Source organism: Lathyrus oleraceus, chromosome 2 (genome assembly GCF_024323335.1).
Source record: "Lathyrus oleraceus cultivar Zhongwan6 chromosome 2, CAAS_Psat_ZW6_1.0, whole genome shotgun sequence".
Taxonomy (NCBI): domain Eukaryota; kingdom Viridiplantae; phylum Streptophyta; class Magnoliopsida; order Fabales; family Fabaceae; genus Lathyrus; species Lathyrus oleraceus.
The window spans coordinates 485,002,540-485,019,497 of NC_066580.1; the positions used below are offsets into that span (position 1 = coordinate 485,002,540).

The 16,958-nt window shown below is 33.4% G+C and overlaps 1 protein-coding gene and 5 non-coding genes across 7 annotated transcripts; all 6 read right to left on the bottom strand.

Moving 5' to 3' along the window:
* Nucleotides 1-10,728: 10,728 nt before the first annotated feature.
* On the bottom strand, nt 10,729-15,384 carry LOC127120742 (uncharacterized). Of its 2 annotated transcripts, none has more exons than XM_051051276.1 (8): nt 15,149-15,384; nt 13,635-13,797; nt 13,391-13,448; nt 12,719-12,787; nt 12,540-12,635; nt 12,220-12,312; nt 11,499-11,545; nt 10,729-11,021 (listed from the first exon to the last, which is right to left on the bottom strand). In XM_051051276.1, the coding sequence occupies exons 2-8, from the start codon at nt 13,781-13,783 to the stop codon at nt 11,006-11,008; spliced, it is 528 nt and encodes a 175-aa protein (XP_050907233.1). In that variant the 5' UTR covers nt 13,784-13,797; nt 15,149-15,384; the 3' UTR covers nt 10,729-11,005. The 2 variants fall into 2 exon arrangements, with proteins under 2 accessions (XP_050907233.1, XP_050907234.1); XM_051051277.1 differs by having other exon boundaries at nt 11,481-11,545.
* On the bottom strand, nt 14,159-14,281 carry LOC127124533 (small nucleolar RNA SNORD14). Its single transcript, XR_007804013.1, has one exon. It is a non-coding gene; the product is annotated as a small nucleolar RNA SNORD14 (small nucleolar RNA).
* Nucleotides 14,320-14,423, bottom strand: LOC127124750 (small nucleolar RNA snoR99). The gene has a single exon (XR_007804217.1). It is a non-coding gene; the product is annotated as a small nucleolar RNA snoR99 (small nucleolar RNA).
* On the bottom strand, nt 14,520-14,610 carry LOC127124738 (small nucleolar RNA snR60/Z15/Z230/Z193/J17). The gene has a single exon (XR_007804202.1). It is a non-coding gene; the product is annotated as a small nucleolar RNA snR60/Z15/Z230/Z193/J17 (small nucleolar RNA).
* On the bottom strand, nt 14,671-14,751 carry LOC127124748 (small nucleolar RNA U83). Its single transcript, XR_007804215.1, has one exon. It is a non-coding gene; the product is annotated as a small nucleolar RNA U83 (small nucleolar RNA).
* On the bottom strand, nt 14,977-15,071 carry LOC127124739 (small nucleolar RNA Z43). The gene has a single exon (XR_007804203.1). It is a non-coding gene; the product is annotated as a small nucleolar RNA Z43 (small nucleolar RNA).
* Nucleotides 15,385-16,958: the final 1,574 nt, after the last annotated feature.

The following is a 16,958-nucleotide window of genomic DNA, read 5'->3' on the forward strand; positions in this document are numbered from 1 at the left end:
ACAAATTTAAAGACAACAATCTTTATTCTCAGTGGGTTGACAACATATCTCAAGCAAGTTTGAATTATATTTTTCACGGAGCTAAACGATATGATAATATAGGTTGCGATAACACAATGTATGGTTGCACAATTGTGAAAACCTATGATCTCCCATGTGCTTGTATTATAATAAATTTTGTGATTATGGTTAAAAATCAATTTTTTCCCTACATTTCTCAAAATATTATAACAAACTAAAGAAAATTCTATAAAAGGGAAACAGTAGATCGGTAATGTAACAGGGAATGAGTTTTTTTTGTGTAGTGATATGAGGCAAGGGAAGGAACAAAAGAGGAAAGGAGCAAAAGAACCCTACCTAGAAACCCTCGTCGGTGAAGACACATTGCCAGACTAGCTTCGGTCAAGTAATATTTCTTTCTCTTTGCTCAAAATCTTCATACCAATGTGTTTTCCTTGTTTCCTTGATCCAAAAACCCTTTCTAATTGCATAAGATCATCGTTATTTGTGGTATAATTTTTGTTGAGGTTATAGGGTTTTGAATTGTAAATCATGATGTTTTGTTTTTAAATGATTATTTAAAGTTTTGATGACCGGATATGTTCTTATCGTGTTTGGTTTGGGTAGAGTAAGGGTTTTGGTTGGATTCAGGATAGGTGACGGCGGCGCTACCGCAGTATTCTTGGGCACCACCGTGGAGTTCTTGTGACTCCACCATGTTAGATTTCAGTTTTGCCTTTTTTTTTTTTACTGTTGTTTGTTGTTTAGCGTATGGATAGAGAACATAGAGGCAATGAGAGTGTTGGCAGAGAATTGATGGGGTTGAGTCTCTTTTTGAGATTCCCTCATAAATTATTCTCAACTGGTCTTTGTGCAGGCAGTGACACGTGGCAGTGTTGGTGGCTGCCTTCTAGCCAAGTGTCTGCGTTGATTGGCTTTTGACAGATGGTTATGGTGTGTGGGCGCCCATGATTCTTATCATGTACCATTATTTGTGCACCCTTTGATCATGTGTTTATAAGGAGTATCCCAATACAAAGAGGGAGGTTGAGTTAACTATGTTGACTTCCTCAACCTCAGTTGGACAAGCGCTAAAAAAGAAGGCTCACGATGCCAAGGTACGCATACCCAACACCTAGAGCTCTCATCCCTGAAGGAAAAAACAATTAAACCTCGCTCGTGAAGGACAAATCCATGTTAATAGGGGGGAAAAGCAGTGGGGTGTTTCACACCTTTGAATACTCTTAGAAAACGGATATGGCGTGAGGTGTTCCACCTACATAACATCTCGACGCCGCCTGCCTCCAAGTCTAAGGCCCAAAACCTTTTGTTATTTTCAAATAAGCCAGTTCTCCTCCTTCGTACACAAAGCCACCATCAAGGTCGTCTCTCTGAACCAATAAATGTTTGTGGGAGCGTTCCAAAACGGACTTAAGGCGAGACACTTCAATGAATCCTTCTCCTAAAAGCCGACACTCACGCTCGTCAAAGTAGTTGCAAGGGTGAAGTGTTACATTAAAGGTGAGGAAAAAAGTGCTAAAAAAGAAAGCTCTTGATGCCAAGGAATGCAAACCAAATGCCAAGAGCTCTCATCCCTCAAGAAAAAAACAATTACACCTCGCTCGTGAAGGACAAATCCATGTTAAAAGGGGGGAAAAGCAGTGGAGTTTTTCACGCCTTTGAATACTCGTCAAAAAAATTCCAAAAATAATTGAGTCAAGTAGATTGAGAGGAAAACCAGGTGGAGCACCAATATCACTATCACTTATGTTGGCTTTTCCTACATGAGTTCTATGCTTCCTTGAACTTGTCAAAATTAGATATGGCGTGAGGTGTTCCACCTACACAACATCCCAACGCCACCTGCCTCCAAGTCTAAGGCCCAAAACCTTTCGTTATTTTCATATAAGCCAGTTCTCCTCCTTTGTGCACATTAAACTCCTCATCAACGAATTTACCATTACGATAGAGTTTTAAATATAAATATTCATCCATTTCAAATTATGCCCTAAAAATAGAAGTGCAGAAATAAATGGATTTCAGAAAGATTCCATAAAACCTAAAACTACAACATTTAAAAATTATAGAAAAATCACTTCAAACATATATCCATGTCTTCGATTTCACCTTCAAGGAAGATTTTCGCCTACAATCGCAACTGATGCACTCGTCAACGACTCTACTAGATTTTTTGCATGTGTTTTATGAAAAAAAGACCTTCACTTTCTTTCTTAAGGTTGTCTACCATCCACATCAACAATACATTCACATCAGTTACACGTGTGCCAATTATACACTTAAATTGACTTTGACTAACTATATAAATAGAAAGGATGAACCTAATACTATTTAAACAATTAAATGATCAATTTAACATCTTTTAAAATTGTGGGACCAAAATAAATCCCAAATTAAAGCTAAAAGATCAAAAGAGTATTTTAAATTAAAACTAAGAACTATTACATATTTTATTTTTGAATACTATTTTTTCCTTATTTAGTTATTTTGTTTCAACGCATCACGGCGTAGCTGCGGTTGTCACTACACTTCGACTTCTAAGATCCATTGACACCGCCGCTCCAAATCTACAATCTCCCTACTCACCGGCGGCGCTCTCTACCACAACACACGTTGATATCTTACCTAACAGGTTTTTTCTCCTCTGAATTTTTATTTATTTATATTTTGCCTTGATCCGTCATCCACATTAGCTAAAGTTTTGAACTGAAAACTGCGAATTGAAAACCCTAACATTGTTCAGAGTAACTGTAATTGAACTAAAGTTTTGCAGCATTGGTAGCAATGTTATCAAAACCGCGATCCAGATCGTGGAGTCGCACGATTTTGCGATCTCAACCACCTCCACCGATCTGGATCGTAAGCAAGATTGTACAATAGCGCAAAAATCTCAATTTTAGCAAATAGATCGTGAAATCAGATGATTTGTAGAAATATTTTAGAATCCCGAGCTTTAAATACCCGGGTCAATTTCGACCCTGTTTGCAACCCGATGTTTTTCTGTTATGTGTTTTTGCTCATTCCAGAATGAATGCTTCAAACTTCATTTTTGTCTACACGTGTATTTTTCATTTTCATTTTCGTCTTCATTTACGTTTACCTGCGTTTTCAGTTTTGCCTTCTGAAATATTCATCTTTAGATTTGTTCTTCATCTTCTGTTTTTTTTTTTTTGCTTCTTGTTTTGTTTTTGAAATAAAAGCATTTTACATAAGTAATTTTACAATCGCGTGATAGGTTGGCTTTTAAAAAGGGAGTTGTTTTGGCTTTATCACAAATTAATCTTTCTCTTGTGCAGTGTGACTGACACGACATCGCAAACACGCCACCACACACATCTCCTTTTTCTTTTCTTTTCTTTTTTAATTATTTTTTGTTTTGAAATTTTAATAACTAATTTCTTTTTTTTTTGTTTCATATTCTTTTTCGTATAATTTTTATATCTTTTCTTTTCTTTTTAATGTTTTATACATGTATTTTTAAGTATATATAACATAATATATATTTAGGGTTATTTTTATTTTGGTAAAATCTTACTACTTTGATTATAATTTTATGTTTTATGATTTTTTATACCCTATCGATTCTATAAAAATAAATGAGTAGGATCTTTCGATCTTAATTACGATTTTGTATTTTACGATTTTGATATCCTCTTCCGATTCTATGTAAGATCTCGATTATGACAACATTGAATTGGTAGAGTAGATGAAGCAAGTGAAGCCCTTACAGTTGTTTCATAAACTGGTGAAAACAACACAGAATGAACGTGGAAGGTTGATGGGTTTAGATGTTGGTGATAAATATGTTGGTCTTTCTCTTTCTGACTTTGATAATAAAATTGCTTCACCTTTCAGGTATCATCAACGAACGACTATGATTTATTATTCCTTTTTAAATTTAACTCGGGTGTTTATAATCTATACGTCTTAAAATCTTTCACTTGAAAAAAAAACCTTTTCATTGAATGACTATGATACTTCCCAATCCTATTGTGTAAATAACCGATTATCCGTTCACCAATCTTGGCATTATAATGGTAGAATCAGGTATCTAAAATATCCACTATTATAAAAGGCATCATATCATATTAATTAATTTCATTTTCCCTATTCTCTTTGTAAATCAAACAAGGAGAAAGTTATTATCCCTTCTCCCTCTTTAACTAAAAACTAAAACAAATACAACAAAATTCAAACTTTATCCCATTAAACAAGGTCGACTATATGATCAACTTTGGCCTTAATGTTCTATCGTGAATCATGTTTCTATCTGAATTCTTAATCTCGAGATCTTTTTTAACAACTTCTCTTATAGTCTTTCTAGATCTTTCTCTTTCTAGATCCTTAAATCCTCTTGTTGTTTGATTTCACTTCATATGATCTATTCTCTTTACCACAAAATTTATGTCCTCTTTCTAAATGTCCAAACCACCTAGGTCTATTTTTCACCATCTTCTCTATTATAGGTGCTACCCTAACACTCTATAATATTCTCATTTTTACATTACCTTTTACATTATCGGTCTCCTGTTTCCCTTTTATAGAATTTTCTTTAGTTTGTTATAATATTTTGAGAAATGTAGGGACAAAATTGATTTCTAACCATAATCACATAATTTATTTCGGTACGTGGTAATATGCGTTTTAGAACTCTTACAAAATTAGATAGGCGAGGGATATACTCGGTGCTCTATATATAATTTGGAGTACCTTCAAAAATAATAATTATTATACAAAAATGTTTGAGAGGAAAACTTGCAACAATCTACTTTTTACTTCATATTGGTTGAGACAAAAATTGTGCAAGTCAACAATTTAGTTAACATTGTTTTGAAAACTCAGGTATAAATAGTTCGTGTATATCCGAAAGTTATTCAATAATAAAATATTTTTTTAAAATTTTAGTTTATTGAGAATTATTATCTCATTAAAATTGAAAAAATTAGTTAAAATATTTTGTTTGATTCTAATTTATTGAGTAACCAGTACTCGTGAACCACTTCCCGGTTCTAAGGAGTATATGTGAATATGTGCGAGTTATTAACTATATTAGGTTTTTTAACTATATGAAATGGAGGGATGAGATTGAATGAGGCTATTTCCTCATGTTTATTGTTGCAAGTTTTCCTCACTCTACTAACCGATTTTGTAGGGTTGAGTTAGGCCCAACCACATTTTTTAACCTATTTCTTCTATAGGGTTTTCCATAAAATCTTTCTAGGCACTTTATCATTATTCCTTCATCATGTCAATAAAAATTAAGTGCAAGTCTTGTTAGTCCATCCGATATTGCTCCGTCACACATCAGAGTAGATAAATCACTTTCATTGTTGACCTTCTAGGCATAAAACAAAAGTGATTCTCAGTGAATCACGTCTCTTTTCTTAATTTTTGTTCAATCACTCTTTTCTTAGTCTCCGTTTAATCTCCCTTGCATCACCCTCCTTTTAACATAAACACATGTAAAAACGAGGGTTGTAATATTTTCTTTTGAGTAACGCTTGTGCTTGTTATGTTCAATGCCATTGTTCTCGTCAGGAAGAAAACAAACGTTAAATTAATGGCTTCTGATTTTAAGAGTCATGCAAGATGAACTAAACCAATTTAAAAGGAATGAGGTTTGGGACCTTGTCCCTCGTCAGAAATATCATCAAGTAATTGGCACAAGATGGGTTTTTAGAAACAAGCTTGACGAAAATGGAGTGATAACCCGAAATAAAGTCCGGTTAGTGGCTCAAGGTTATAACCAAGAAAATGGCATTGACTATGAGGAGACTTATGCTCGGGTCACTTGCCTCGAGGTTATACGCCTTATACTAGCCTATGTTTGCTCCAAGAATTTCAAGTTATTTCAAATGGATGTGAAAAGTGTGTTTCTAAATGGTTATATTAATGAAAAGGTGTATGTAGTTCAACCTCCTAGTTTTGAAATTCACGAGTATCCCAATCATGTTTTCAAATTAAAACGTGCTTTGTATGGTCTCAAATAAGTACCTAGGGCTTAGTATGACCGACTTAGTAAATTTTTTACTAATCAAAGGGGAAATAGATACTACTTCTTTTATTAAGCGTCGTGGAAATGATACTCTTCTTGCCCAAGTTCATGTCAATGATATCATTTTTGGATCAACTAATATGCAACTTGTCAAAGAGTTTTCTAAGCTTATGCATGATGAGTTTGAGATGAGCCTAATGGGGGAGTTGAACTACTTCATAGATCTTCAAATTCAGCAACTCAATAAAGGTACATTCGTTTATTAAATCAAATATTACAAGACTTGCTAAAGAGATTTGGCATGGAAGATGCAAAATCGATTGACACTCTGATGCCTATAAACGATAACTTGAAAAGGAATGAAAATGGTAAGGATGTTTATGTGAAAAAGTATAGATGTATGATTGGTTCTCTCCTATATCTCACGATATCTAGGTCGAATATTATGTTTATTGTCTGTAAGTGTGTCTGTTATCAATCAACTCCTAAGGAATCACATTTAAAAGCCATTAAACGCATTCTTAGGTATCTTTATGGTACTTCTAAGCACGGGCTTTGGTATTCCAAGGGAAGTGATTGTAATTTGGTTGGTTATATCGATTTCGATTTTTGTCGGTTGCAAATCAGATAGGAAGAGTACTATTGGAACCTGCCACATGTTTACAAACTCCTTAGTTAGTTGGCATAGCAAGAAACAGGTTTTTGTTGCTTTGTCAACTACTGAGGCGGATTATGTAGAAACCGATAGTTGTTGTGCTCAAATTTTGTGGCTTAAACAACAACTACTTGATTTTGATATTAAACTACAATGTATTCGTATTATGTGTGACAACACTAGTGCCCTTAATCTAATAAAAAAACCTGTGCTACATTCTCGCACTAAGCATATTGAGATTCGTTGCCAAGTCCTACGCGATCATGTTGAGAAAGGCGACGTCGTATTTGAGCATGTTGATAGTGAAAATCAACTTGCGGATATTTTTACAAAATCACTTGCGACCGAACCGTTTTTCAACATTCGAAGGGAATTGGGAATTCTTGATATCTCAAATTTTTTCTAAATATGATTTGTCGCATGCACTTTATATATATATATATATATATATATATATATATATATTCTCTAACCTTCTTTGAATGTATATTACATAAGAGTGCATTTTTCATCAATTCATAAGCAAGGTACTACCGTTCCATTTTCCCTTTTTTTGTGTAAGCTTTTTCTTTTGCATGTTGTTATGTTCCGAATGATTGATATTCTTGATGTATAAGATAGTTCATGAATGTTCACTTCCAAAAATGTCTAATTGATGCATATCAATTTATATGCTTATAGTGACTTTATATTTATCTTCTTCATGCTTGAAATATATAGTTGGTACGTTGGATTGTTATCTATTGTTTCATGAATTGTGATTGAATATGCTATAATGTTAGCAAAATTCTTTTTGTGTGTCATTGTTATGTTTTCATTTTTGATTTTGGTTTGAGTGGTAGTATATTATTTTATCGCCTTGCTAGAGAACATGCGTGTGCAACATTTATGAAGCATCAAAGGCATATGTTACGTAATCGTATCGCTTTTGTAGTAACTCAAAAGTTTTTGATTATATTGTATACTTCACTTTTTATGTTAGTGTTATGTTATTTGACATAAGTTCTGACAATCATATTATATTGTTGCGCTATTGTCTTTTATTTTATGTTGTCAAAGGGGGAGAAGCAAGATAACGTTGGGATGCATATATTTAGGGGGAGCTTTTCATTGCAAATGCATTGTCTTTAGTTTTTCCATCATCAAAAGGGGGAGTATGTGAGTGCAACTTCCGTTAGATGTGTTTTGTATGATGTCAAAACTATGATACTTTAGCGTTAATGTATATTGGATGGTATCCTCTGATTCTCTATGTGCATCTTAGCATTATGAAGCATAAAAGCATTTGGAAACAAGTTGGAAAAGGTCTCATGCATCAAACATGCGTGAAAAATCAATTTTTGTGAAAAATGGCATTACAGGTCGACACATACGTATATATGTCGACCTATTGAAAAACATTCTTGGCTATAGGTCACACATGCGTTCTATAGGTCGACATGTGTGTTGCAGTATTAAAGCATGTAGCTTTTGTTTCATGTGCAGACTCTTCAGGTCGACACATAGGAAGTGCATAACATTCATAGGCCGACACACGACCTGAGATAGGTCGACGTATGCATCGAACAAGCTGACACGTGACTTTCATTGATCGACCTATGCGATGTATTTTTTCAAAAATTCATATTTTTCTCAAGTCCTTTGCATTTCTTTTTGTCCTAAGTTACCCATACATATAAATACTTCATACATGCATCATTCTCTTGTAAGGTTTCTAGAGTGAGTAAAACCTACATAAATCCAGGATTTCGAAGCATTCTCATCATCTTCAAATCCATCTATGTATACACATAATCCAATTACACATAATCATTATTTGATTGGGTACCATCTAGATTATGGTTGATAACGTCCAATTAGGTTTGTTGTACCGAGAATATTGGGTCGAGAACTTTGAGGGATTCAAATCAGAAAACCAAGTTGGGGTTTTCCTTTAAAATCTCTTAAGGTTTGAAGATTTTGGACAAGATTGTGTAATTCAGATCCGATTGAGCGAAAGTCTTGGGACAAGGGGTGTCTTGCAAGGGAGTAGCGTGAGACGGTGGATCATGTTGGTAAATCATGAGTTTCAACAAGTGTGCACTTTGGATTAATTCAACCGGGTGAAAGCCTTGGGACAATGAGTGCCTTGCAAGAAAGTAGCAAGAAGGGTGAGTTGAAGTGGCATTGTTGGTTACTTGATCAATTTTTTATCAAGGATTTTGGAGGTGGTAGAATCAACATTAAACTTAGGGTTTGTAGAGTTCGATTTCTTCATCTCTTGTATACACATGTTTTATAAAGTAAGATTTATTATAATATCTCAATTTGAATTTGAATTAAGAGCAAACGTATCCATAGCGATGTCGATTGGGGGAACTGCCTAAACAAATCCTTGTGTACTCTCTCTCTCTCTGTATATATCTATCTATATATCTCTATCTCTTTTATTTTATGATTTGCAAATTGTCGATTACATTGATCATTTAGTCAATATTGTTTGGATCATAATTTTGAATGTGTTTTGAAATTTGTGTTGTTGTGTAGATCACAAACCATTTGGCTGTCATTGGATTTCTAAGAACAACAAACACTACATAAAGTTCCAAACATTGTTGATTGCACACTAAGTGTTCGACAAATTGTCTGACTTAAATATTTTTGTGTTTTGTTCATTGGAGATAACATTTTCCTATTATTTTGTATTCAACTAGTTGCGATTAGTTGTGTTGATTGACTTGTGGATTATTATCATTGCATTGACACCTCTACGCATATTCGAACTTTTTGATAGTAGGTTCAGATAGACATTTTTGATCTGGGAAATTTTTAAAACTTGCTTCCGCGCCATACTTTTTCAAAACCAATTTTGATTCATGTTTTAAACTTGTGATCTATTCACCCCATCCTCTAGATCTAGGCCTATTGTCTAATAATACCTACATATGTCAACTCATCAAGAGATACTAGAAGACGAGCAAACACAATTAGATCATGTCATCGCATTGTGGAGATTACGCAGACAGACATTAACAGAGATATCTTCCCTGATGGGTCTGATGTGACGCTGATCCTAGATGCCATCATGACGAAGGGGATTGATGGCCGAAGAGGTAGAGGAGGAAAAGACGATGTAGTCTGACATACATCATAGTACATTAGTATATAGTAAGAGTACTATGAATTATATTCTATTTTGTCATCATTTACTTTATCGTTGTTCTCAATTTTTTTTCTATTAATTGATCTTTTATTTATATGACATTTTTGGATCATCTGAATTTATATACGTCATTCTTTGTATATCAATTGTATGATTTAAATCTCATCACATAACATGGTACATAACACTTATAAATCTTCATTTGAATAGCATAATCAAATCATAACATGTTGTTCTAATACGTTACTGAGATGCATTTCAAAAAAAAATATAAAGATGCATCTCTGAAATATTTTAACTATCAATCCCAAATTGGTGCGTCCAAAGATGTATCTCCGAAATTTTGAGGCATTTAAATATTTTTGCATGGTGACTAAAAAACATATAGGTGCATTAAGAAATCTTCAAAAAAAAACTAATATTTTCAAAAGAAACTGATTCAAACAATTTTTTGAATAAAAACATGATCTAAACCAAACCATTACACCCCTAGCTGCATGTCATTTGGTTTTGAAAACGTTGACGCTCGTTGTATTTGTTTTGACATTGTATGGGAAATATGAGGAATTACTCTAATACCAACAAGTTGTTTGATTCCTTCACCCTAAAGATTTTATCCATCATTTTCGCTCAATCAGGAAGAAAGTGAAAGTAAAAGAGGAGATAGAGAGTAAGGAGAGAAAATGAAAGAAAAATAAAAAAGAAGATCCAAGATCTACGAGGCAACATAGTTCCTTCACATCTATGCTACATGAACTTATGCAACAATTAAAGAAAGTTTATTTTGTTGAAAATTGTCATTTTATAACTGTAAAATTTTGCTGTGATATCCAATGGCTAAGGTGCCTGGCCGTTAAGACTCATAGACATATAAGGGAAATTGTAAGGAACTCAAAATCAAGCTTAACTATGGAAAAATTAACCAAGACCCGAGCAAAGTATGTTTCTGCATTTCGATGAAGCAGTTAAAATTAAGTATATGCTGCTTCAGATCTTTTTCTACAAAACCATCATGCTTATTGTAAGATTTCTCCCACCACTGTTTGAGAAAAATTCTTTGTCTACAATGGAACTATTGAATCTAGTGAAGGTGGAGTGTACATTAGTTAACTGCAGCTCAAGTCTTCAAAATATGCATGTGGTGGTGATATTTCACGCTTGATCTTCCACTAAGTTAACGTCTCTCTTCTCTTACTTAGGTGCTTGTTGACCTTCAAAGTCACCAAATACAGAAATGAAAGTTAACAATCTGGAAATATCCATTTTGTCCAAAAACAATGACAGTTCAATCAAAAATATAGAACATCAAATTTTATATATGATTTAATTGTTTAGTAATTAGTAAATGCTTTAATGCCTTAGTGACAAGTGTTAAGCAAGAATTAGTAAATGCTTCATTGTTATATTTCATAACGACAATAATATTTTTATTCCAGCTATAGAATAGAGAATGTGAATATCAGAAAATATTAAATCCTTTAAATTCAGATGTTTCTAGATGTGATTTATGGTGCGCCTCTATCTGTTTAAAGAACACTAGTTAATGAGACAGGGTAGAAAAGAGATAGCTTTCATAAAAGTCAAAGGAAAATTATATAAAGTTTGGGAGGTGGTGATCGTGTATAAAGAAATAAAGTTTGAGACTAACACTAGCATGCCTGTGAACTTACACTATTAAGAAGTCTTACTCTGGTGTTATAGCCTTTGCTTTTCTGTTGACATAGTCCAGGTACCCCTAGAAATTACCAACGCATAAGTTAGATCTATTTAACCAAATTAATTAGATCCACACAGTCTAGAATGTAAAAATTATGTTTTCAATAGTTCACAATAAATTTCAGTCCCTTGCCGATAAACTTAAGAAAAATAAGTTTTTGACGGGGTCCTGCCAACAATTTTCCATTCAAATTCAATTAAGTTTATCTCCAAACAGAGCCATAAATATGCAGACAGAAAACACCCGTGTAGAATGTAAAATGAATAGCCATGTAGTTGAGGTTGTAGCAAAATGATTGTAGTCATGGAAGTGAGTTACTATTTCATAACATATACTTCAGGGCTTTTCATTGGCATATCAATTCCTCATAATGATTTCTTAAAAACTATATAAAAAAATTACTACTTGAAAGGAAAAAATTGTGCAGACATCATATAAAGAATTCACATGTTAAATATATTCTTATTATGATATCAGCAGAATTGAGATTGTCAAGAGTGAAGACAATGCCTTGTACGTGATAAGTACAATCGTAGAATACTAGGTTAAGTAAAGGAGCGGATCAAAGGGTTCAACCCCTGACAACAGCTTTTCTTCATATTTTCTTATAATGTACTAATGTAAACAAGTAAATGATACTTATAAATCAATAACTTTAAAAAAAATAAAAAAGGAGTGATCAAAGAACTTACTTGAAGTATTCCTACAGCAGCAAACTTGTCTAGCATAGTTTTGGAATGCACTGGATGTTTCAAGTTCAAAGGCTTTAACAACAACTCTACATTCTGCAAATACAATTTAACTTCAGATTTTGTCTAATTTTAAGACAATTAGTGTTCTCTTTAAATATACAATACTTGTTAGTTGTTCACACTATGTAAATATTTAATTATTTCTATAGTAGTAGTTACCAACCAATAAGAGGTTACAGTCACGTTGGGAATATTCAAATATCTGACTTAATGTGAATTTAAATTCTTAAATTTTCAGAATAGGAATTCTATAAATCCACCTTTGACGTGAAACACTCATTCCAGAATGTATATTCTACATCTTCAAGCATGTTTGTTCTACGGAGGTTATCAATGAAGACCTTCATTTGCACAGCCTGATAAAATGTAGAATAAGTGAATCAGTATAGAAAACAGTAGTAGTAAATGGTATGTGGATGGTCAAAGAAATGAAACATACATCAGAAGACACCAGATGTCTGTCAAAAGGGAGGCCAATAACAAAGCCTTTCAAGGAATATTTAGAGATCTGCATGAAAACAGATGGACTTGTCATAGCATAGCTTGGGATTATTAGGGCTTGAATAGCTAAGAGTTGTACCAATAAATTATAAATAGTTAAAATAAAAATACGTCATATAACCATGTATGTTGCATTGTGAAAAAATTAGACCAATGCTAAGGGGAAGAGATTTCTTTGATAGAAAAACAAATAACTGCTAACCAGAAAAAATGATCATTATGAAATAGAAAACATGCAAATTCCGTGAAGAGCCTTATGCACCTCAAAGATGTAGAGCTATACTAACTCAAGACTCAGATGAAAGAGGAAAGAAATCCGTCACAAGAAAGAGCCTAACTCATGACATGTCGTATAAGATAAACCAGAAGAAGACATAAGCTATAACTATTGATAAGTAGAGAGCACATATGTGACAATGACAACAAATTAAAAGACTTTTTGCTCAAGGTTTAATTTTGCAAAGTATAAAACAATACGGGGTATTATGATATTTTTTGACAAATGCAGATATGATGTTCATTTATCATTACATTCAAAACCAGAGACTCGTCATCTAACACAATTTACAAATACAGTGTAATTTGAATGCAAGAGACATAACAAGCTCACCAGACTCTTAAAATCAGAAGCCATTAATTTAACATTTGTCTTCTTCCTGACGAGAACACTGGCATTGAACATAACAAGCACAAGCGCTACTCAAAAGAAAATATTACATACCTCATTTTTACATGTGTTTATGTTAAAAGGAGGGTGATACAAGGGAGATTAAACGGAGACTAAGAAAAGAGTGATTGAACAGAAATTAAGAAAAGAGACGTGATTCACTGAGAATCACTTTTGTTGATGATACCTGAAAGGTGAAGCAATTTTGTTATCAAAGTCAGAAAGAGCAAGACCAACATATTTATCACCAACATCTAAACCCATCAACCTTCCCCGTTCATTCTGTGTTGTTTTCACCAGTTTATGAAACAACTGCAAGGGCTTCACTTGCTTCATCTACTCTACCAATGCTGCAAAAAATTTGTACATGTGTATGAGACATTTAATTGTTCATGAGATAGGAGAGATGACTAAAAGATGTTCAATCATGAATCAGTTGAACTATGCTATAGAAAATTATACATAGATAAAGTATTTTCAGAAGAGGAATAACAGAGCGGAAAAAATTGAAATAAATTGAGAAAAAAACTAATTTAAAAATTAGATGCATAATCCCATCAAAAACAAATTAATATATTCTGAAGAAACCACATGATACTGTGTCTTCACTCTCTACTTTCATGATTTCATAATCTCCGATGTGTAACTTCAAAAACAAATTAATGGAGTATATTCTAAAGGAATCAACAAATGAATCAACAAATTAAGTGTCATCTCAGACATCCAAGGAAGGATAAAAACAGCATTAGCTCTCAAGCCTAGCAAAGGCGAAAGCTCTTGGTCGGCCACTGCGAATGTTTTGAGAAACAAGCCTTAATGCTATCATCACTGACGACATTACCACAAACTAACAAAACTAATTATCCATTGAATAATGTTCCATCCTAAAATGATCAGCAAAATATTATTAAAAGAGCTGACAAAGTGAAACAGATGGATAATTTGCATATAAGGGACGTCTTCTTCCCAAAAGAAATCAGAAACACTGCTTCCGGGGCAGACGAATGTCCCAAAAGAAGCAATTGAAATTAAAAACAAAACAGCGCATAATTGAAAATTTAGTTGATTGAAGGAGAATCATCAGATAGGAGCGAAAGACTAAAAGATTTGCTTAATCATGATTAGATCAGTTGAACTATGCTATTCATCATCACATGAGTCTCCATAACAATGTTAATCTAGCAGTAAAAATAAAGAAAATTAAACAAAAGGATAAACTATAAATCCTCAGAAGGAAGGCAGTATGGTAAATAATCATCAATATTCATACCCTAACATATAATCCATCGATCTCATCATTGGAAGAACAATAACAGAAAAAAATTGAATCAAATTGAGAAAAAAATAATGCGAAAATTAGATCTTAAGTGTGAAGAGAAAATAAAAAGAGGCCTCATAGAGAAGATTAGATTTTCCACATGAATTAATTCAGACATATGCTTGTCTAAATATTTAGTTTAATCATCGGCCAATTGAAAGAATAAAAAAATGGAGAAAAAAAATGAAAAACGTGATTTGCTTTCAGGAAGAGACTCGGAATATGGGTGGTGATATAACAGGATGGTCGGCAAGGCCGAATCGGCCGTTACGACGAACGAGACCTAATCACAAATCACCATCGTCACTTTCAAACTCGATGGAGATTGAAATATGAAATCAACACGATCGAACAAAAACTAGTAGAAGAAACGAGAGATATACCAGAGTTGCCAAAATGCAGCGCCAATGGTGAAACACTAAATCTGAGAGAAGAAGATGAGATTGAGATGTGGGTAAGGAGGTGTTTATCAAGAGTGGGGAGTGGGGGCTAGGGCTTTTTTGGGTGAAACGGTAAACGCGTGTAACTGAATTCTAGAATGTTCGGAGGGTGCGCCTTTGCTTAACCTGCGCCGCCAGGTAACATTTAACGGGTTCAATAAACTGGTTCTTTTTGTATAACCAGCTTAGTTTTTTCTTTTTGGTATTAAGGTTTACTAGTATTATTTTTAAAAAGTTGGTTTCATACCCCTCTTTTTAGCTATACACCGTCCGATTTATGATAATTTCAAAATATCTCTTTTGTTTTTCTTTTTAAAAAATGGTTTTAATATTCAAATTGTAAGTTTAGCCAATTTCAATAGTTCTAATTTTCCTTTTTGTTTTCTTGTGAAATGCATCAATAGAGAACATATTGTTATGTAAAGATTTAACTAAAATATTTATGATTGACTAAAATTTTGATGCTAGAACAACTAGTTTAAAGTGATATCTGGTCTTCGGAATCATGAGTTAATCATTTATTTATTATTTGTTTCAATGAAAAAAAGTCATAACATCTTTAAATTCTACTTTGTACAAATTTTTTGCAGCATTGGTAGAGTAGATGAAGCAAGTGAAACCCTTACGGTTGTTTCATAAACTGGTGAAAACAACACAGAATGAACGTGGAAGGTTGATGGGTTTAGATGTTGGTGATAAATATGTTGGTTTTGCTCTTTCTGACTTTGATAACAAAATTGCTTCACCCTTCAGGTATCATCAACAAAGGTGATTCTCAGTGAATCACATCTCTTTTCTTAATTTCTGTTCAATCACTCGTTTCTTAGTCTTCGTTTAATCTCCCTTGCATCACCCTCCTTTTAACATAAACACATGTAAAAATGAGGGTTGTAATATTTTCTTTTGAGTAGCGCTTGTGTTTGTTATGTTCAATGCCAGTGTTCTCGTCAGGAATGAAAATATTATTGTCGTTATGAAATATAACAATGAAGCATTTACTAATTCTTGCTTAACACTTGTCACTAAGGCATTAAAGCATTTACTAATTACTAAACAATTAAGTCATATATAAAATTTGATGTTCTATATTATTGATTGAACTATCATTGTTTTTGGACAAAATGGATATTTCTAGATACGGTTAACTTTCATTATTGTTCACCGGATTGGAATCATTATTGGTTTTCTGTATTTGGTGACTTTGAAGGTCAACAAGCAACTGAGTAAGAGAAGAGAAACGTTAACTTAGTGGAAGATCAAGCGTGAAATATCACCACCACATGCATATTTTGAAGACTTGAGTTGCAGTTAACTAATGTACACTCCACCTTCACTAGATTCAATAGTTCCATTGTAGACAGAATTTTTTTTCTCAAACAGTGAGAGGGGTGGGAGAAATCTTACAATAAGCATGATGGTTTTGTAGAAAAAGATCTGAAGCAGCAGATACTTAATTTTAACTGCTTCATCGAAATACAGAAACAAACTTTGCTTGGGTCTTGGTTAATTTTTCCATAGTTAAGCTTGATTTTGAGTTCCTTACAATTTCCCTTATATGTCTATGAGTCTTAACGACCGAGCACCTTAGCCACTAGATATCACAGCAAAATTTTACAATTATAAAATGACAATTTTCAACAAAAATGTTGAAAAATATAATAATTATCCAAGAAAGCTTTCTTTAATTGTTGCATAAGTTCATGTAGCATAGATGTGAAGGAACTATGTTGCCTCGTAGATCTTGGATCCTCTT